The sequence below is a fragment of the Pundamilia nyererei genome, unplaced genomic scaffold (genome assembly GCF_000239375.1).
Source record: "Pundamilia nyererei isolate P.nyererei 1_Seehausen unplaced genomic scaffold, PunNye1.0 scaffold00068, whole genome shotgun sequence".
Taxonomy (NCBI): Eukaryota; Metazoa; Chordata; class Actinopteri; order Cichliformes; family Cichlidae; genus Pundamilia; species Pundamilia nyererei.
In genome coordinates this window covers 1410899-1416898 of record NW_005187469.1, presented here as the reverse complement: position 1 = coordinate 1416898, position 6000 = coordinate 1410899, and the positions used below count along the sequence as shown (strand labels likewise).

The window sequence follows — 6000 nt, the reverse complement described above, 5'->3', positions numbered from 1 at the left end:
TTCTGAGGTTGTAGTAACAGTAACAGAAAAACATCTCATCGCAGATCCATGGAGACACAGATGGGCTGACAGACATTTCCCGCCCTCAGTTCGGCCTCAAGCAAGATCAGCCAACAGGAGTTTAAACACCACCGCCCTCTTCTCCGTGTGTCCGAGGAAAACGTACCTCGACTCAGTGACAGTAAAGCCGTGGACCAACTTTACAAGTTAGTTGCAGCTTAACACAAACTATGTGGTGGTTAAGTGGAAACCTCCATATCAAACAAGTATTCCCACAATTGTTATCTACACTGGCTACGCAGCTCTCAAAGCCTAAAAATGAGTGCCTCCATGAACGCTAGAGTATAGAGGATAAAGTATCGACATAGACAAAGTATAGTTTTCTTAACTGATTTTCAGAGTATTTCAGTATTGCAGATTAACAGTCTGATAATATTAGATTGGTTGTGGTTTAGGAGACATGAGTAAAGCAGTAAAAACCTAAATAAATTGCACAAGACATTTTTAAGACCAAAAAAAAGAAGAAACAAGCAAATGAATATTTTTAAATTTGTCAGACAAACTACTTTTCTGTCAGTTATTTCATCGTTCAGGCTTTAAAGGGTTCATTTCTGGTCCCTCCTGAGAGTCGCCACAAAATATGGACTGTCAAACACTGTAATATGTATCTTCATGTGTAAAATTGGCAGCACTCCCCTTTAAGCATCACTGCCCAGCCAATTTTGTACCCGGGTATGCTGTGTTATCTCCCAGGATTTCTGGCATTTGAGATCAATGTCTCCTTACTATTTTGAGCCTTTTACTTGTCTACAGCAGCTGTCAAAATGTCACTCGCTTTGTGCAGCTTTATTGCACAGCTCCAGTGTGATTTCCTGGATTCCTGCTTAACAGGAGGCTGTGATAGATTTTTAAACAGTTTCCTTTCAACATTTTGTGAGATCTAGGAAAATTCCTGCTCTCTCGTTGCCCTTTCTTCTAGTGTTCATGCAATAAATGTTTTAACATCCTCACGTGGGTCACAACAGAGAATAAGAGCTCCGAGATGTACAGCAGATTTCAAAAGAGCATGACGAGTGCTGTCATGAATGAAAGAACAATAGACTGAACAAGAAAGACAGCAACAGAGCAGTTTCAGGGAATAGCCATCTCTTCTGGTAAATATTTGTAGTCTGTATTGAGTTTATGGGCCGGAGCAGAAAAGCATGACATTGTTTAATTAATACTGTCTGACAGTCATCTCAGAGTGCCTGTGAGGAATCAGCAGGCCTTCTTCACATGTGCACTAACAAGAACACAACCACAGACAGAACAACACACTCTCTCCTCTACACTGGACCCCCACAGCAGTGCAGTCATCCTTCATCCATCCTCCACCCCTGGCAGTGCCCGCAGCTGCCACACAGCAAGATTCAATAATGACTCTGTCCACTTTTGTTAATATCCGCTTACAAGAGCATCCACAAACGCTTCCAGCCGTATGCTTCATACAGATGCCACGAACACACAGGAGCAGACAAACATGCTGTTACAAAGTAAGGGTGCCAAAAAACACATTATAAAGCATATTTTTCACAGGCAATGAGCTAACACATGGGTATAAACAACTTAAATTGACCACTTTTTAATTCCTTCTCAAATGACAGGAAAACATAATAATACAAAATAGTCACAGGTAGTGGAGGAGCTCTAATGTAATGACTGGAACTAGTGGATGAGGCTTAGCAGAGTCCAGAGGCCAGTACAGTATTTCGCACCAGGCTGTCATCATGCTTTTTAATGCAGCAGAGTGGGATATTTTAACATGGGAATCTGTGGTGATCGACTCTTTTGAAACCAGCCTCAAGTTGCCACAAGAGGAGCTGCAGTTTTTGGCACTTTTGTTTTGGTTTCATCTTTCGACTCGGACGCTGCACCTTAGTTAACACTCTTTTTCTGTTTTTCTTTCTTTCTTTTTTAAAAAAACAAAACAAAAAAACAGCAGATTAGCAGTTGTTGTATTCCAGTGATCTTTGAACTAGGACTGTGCCATATCATATCGCAAAGAGGCATAAATATATGAATAATGTAAAAGTGTCAGACAAACAAAGAGACACACCCAGGAATGAGCAAGAATCACACGTCAGGCACAGGTAAGGTGTGGACCAAATGTAAATAAATGACTCAACTGAGCGTCAGTAGTTGCATTCCATATGAGAGGAAAGGCAAGCAGTAAGTCCGTATTACTGACGTGGTTACATGGTCGTAAAGGATGGCTTTAAGGGATATTACGATCTAATATTGAGGCCATATCGTGCCCCCTTACTTTGAACTTTGAACTTAAAGTTAAAGTAACTCAAACATGAGTTTCGGTCACCGCTCGTTCACTGTGATGTTCCACCTTGAGTGTGCAAAATTAAGTATGTTCAGAGTTTGAAAACACTGATTTTACGTTCACCTGCTGAAAAATCATAAAAGGTTCACAAAGTACACAAAAAACTGTGAATGCCAGTGTACAGATACTACAAATGGTAAATGGCCTGTATTTATATAGCGCTTTTTCTAGTCCCTAAGGACCCCAAAGCGCTTTACATATCCAGTCATCCACCCATTCACACACACATTCACACACTGGTGATGACAAGCTACATTGTAGCCACTACAACAGGAATGCAGATCTTTAAAGCAGAAAAAAGGCTTGTGCTACTTTTTGCACTTTAAACTGGACTGACTACACCTTGGTTAGGAAAGCATCACGTTTGTAAATCACCTGTAAAACTACCCACAGTGCTATTTGGGGATCGTGCTCACACACTATTTTGCCCTGTTTAATGACGTTTTGTCTTTAACCACCTGACCTCTGGTCTCTGAACATGCCTGGTGGAGATATTTAGTACTGAGACATAATTCTAGGCTATTTGAGAGAGATTAGAGAGAAACATTTATTTCAGAAGTTGATCAGATTGTCCATCGCTGTTGTAATCAAGTTCTCCTGTCAGTGGCCATGCTGTTACATAGATGTAGATTTGAGGATTAATCTATTCTTATTCGTTCTCCGGGATTAACTTGTCTAAAAGTACATCTCTGAAATCATAAAAAGTCTTTTGTCTTTTCGACATTCTCTGCACGGCACCGTAAGAGGATTTCTTCTTCTTTCTTCCTGACTGTGATTTGCTCTCCCTCTGTCCTCCTTTCTTTCTTGGTGCACCGCCGACTGTGATGAAAACCACTTTTTTTTTTTTTTTACCTTCCCGGCCCTTGTTTCCGGACCAACCGGCCCTTCAAGGAAAAAAAACTCCACTGATTTGATGAATTATCTGTCTGCCATGATACAGTTTTAGATGAGTTTCTAATAACTGACTATAAGATCATTACTATCCAGAGTAGATTACAGAGTCAACGGTGAACATGTCAGAATTGGGGCTCGTGAGATTATATCAAAGCACATTACAGCTAAAGGGGATTTTGTGTGAATGTGTGTGTGTTTATGATGGACCTGTTTTTATCCATATGTGTATTTGAGTGTGTGCACACAAAGTTATTACATAACAGCACAGCATGCTTACGGTTCAGAGGCAGTTGGTCAACATAATGGTGGCAGCAGCATGAAAACAAGAGGATTTGGGCAGCAGTAGATAGAGAGACAGAGAGAGGGAAAGAAAAGCAGATCCATGAATGGAGGTGTGGCCTTTGCTGAGCTGCGTGTGTTGGTTGGTGTTATCATTGACTCATCCTGCTAGTGGGAGGTTGACTTGCAAGTATGCACTGCTACAATATGAGGTGTGATTAAAAAATTACAGCAATACATCCATAAAAATTACAAACCTGGCCTGTTTAAGATCATTGACTCACCCTCCTCCGGACCGATATCAGCGCATCTGCTATTTTTAGATTCCTCCCTGGAAATCCTATTATGACCACTCGCAATGTTCCCTCGCAATGTGATTTCACCACAAACTTTAAGCATCCACTTCTCTTTTAAAATGATCAAACCCACGTCTAAGGCCTAAGCATAAATTCAGCGTCTCAGCTAAAAAGAGATGCCAAGACAAATCTGCTTATCATTTTTTTAATACACTGACTATGTTCTGCTCCATGAATTAGTCCTCCAATTCACTGCAGTTTCTTTAGGGTGCTGAGGATGAACATTTAGCGTGTCACTGTAACTTTTCTGGCCACACCAACATCATTGCTGCTCACTACCTGCCTAATCACCAGCTGTGTCTCCCTGTAACTTTATCCACTTACTGAAAATTACGCTAAAGAATAACGGTTCTGCCACACTGGAGAAGAGGCACAGGGTCAAGGGAAGAGAATGGAACTTCCTTTTAAAAAACCCACCAGATCTGAAGGTGGTCCAAACATATAAAATAAGATTATCAGCCCATAAACATCAAAACCCACACCTGATAACCCCCTTGTACAGTGCTGTGAAAAAGTATTTGCCACTCTTAAATCAGGAATTAACTGTGATTAACGCAGTTTTTAGGAAAGCTGATTCATTTTCAGTAGTCAAATTCATGTCTGATTAGTGCCAGATTCAAGAAATCACTTCAAAGAGCGACACATCTGACAAAGAGCAGCACATCATGCAAAGAAACAGCTGAGAAACAAAGTCATTGGAATCAGTCTGGAAAGGTCTACAAAGCAATTTCTAAGGCTTTGGGACTCCAGCGAACCATGGTGAGAGCCATTATCCACAAATGGAACAGTGATGAACCTTCCCGGGGGGGCTGGCCTTCCAAAATTACTCTAAGACTGCATCCCCGCATCAATGACTTATCCAGAGGTTACAAAAGAACCCAGGACAACATCTAAAAACTGCAGGCCTCACTTGCCTCGGTTAAGGTCAGAGTTCATGATTCAACAGCAAGAACGATCTGGGCAAAGATGGCATCCAAGCCACGGCTGACCAAAATCAAAAAGCTCGCCAATTTAGACTCGCCAATAATCCTCATACACAACATCTTTAACTGTGGGAGGAAGAACATGTAAACTCTGTGCAGAAAGCTGACTGTGAATCTTTAAGCTAACCACATAAACGTTCCCAATTCAGTGTCTTTTTATTCCGTTATTTTATTAAGCACTCAGTCAACTGAGCCAGCAATTCAAATATCCCAGAAGATGATTTGATTCATGTATAATAGATGATTTCTTTCAGTCCTGTGGAGCAAACAGAGATCTTACTCAAGGACTTTTTCCTCCTTGGATGGATTCATTAAATATTACCAATTTATCTTAAAAGTCAGATACTCATCAATCCATCAGGCACAAATCAAGTGTCTGTCTCGTTTTTCAAATGAGGGTAAATCAGACAAAAATAGAGTGAATATTAATTTACATTTTCAAGTCTTTTTCAGACTTGAATGAATTAGTTACAGTTATTGAATTCTCTGGGAATAAAAAGCTTGACTGATTTGTTTTGTTTGTTTGCAGCTCTGCTCTCAAAGTGCACATGTGAAGTTCTTTTTAATAAACATCTATTAAAAATCAAACCAAAATGAGCGTAGAATATGTGCCTGCGACTCACCCGTGATAACCAGAGTGTGTTTAATGCCGGCTTCATTCAGCATTCGTTGGATGTGGTTGTTGTACAGCGTGAGTGCTTGTCCTTTCCCACTCTGTGGGTTCACCAGCAGCATCATCTGGCATGGGCGGGACATTTGGCTCATCAACACCCCTACAATGCAGAAGAAAGAAAATGTAACTAAAGGAATCCACAAATATGATCAGAATAAGTACGACAGGTTTGAAGATACACCACAAATTGTATACTGGGAAACTGAAACTTGACCGCTTCTTTGAGAAATGATTTAAAGAAAATATATATATTATATCGGATATTTTTCATACTGCGCACGTCTCTGTGTTATACTATATCTTTGATAGACCATCATAATTCTCGCCTTGTTTTCTTTAGTGTTTTGTGCCCCTTCAGCACCAGTGGGAGGACGGCCTGGCAGGATGATGTATGTGTTCTGTAGTGCCATAAAAAAAATGCTTGTGAATAAAATGAAAAAACAG

The 6000-nt window shown here is 40.5% G+C and overlaps 1 protein-coding gene across 1 annotated transcript in view; it reads right to left on the bottom strand.

The window, feature by feature from the left end:
- LOC102199382 (sphingosine kinase 1) overlaps window positions 1-6000 on the bottom strand; it is a 39447-nt gene that overhangs the window by 15674 nt on the left and 17773 nt on the right. The window contains exon 2 of the mRNA XM_005736260.1: window positions 5507-5656. Within this exon, the coding sequence (XP_005736317.1) occupies window positions 5507-5656 (150 nt within the window). The remainder of the gene's footprint in view (window positions 1-5506; window positions 5657-6000) is intronic.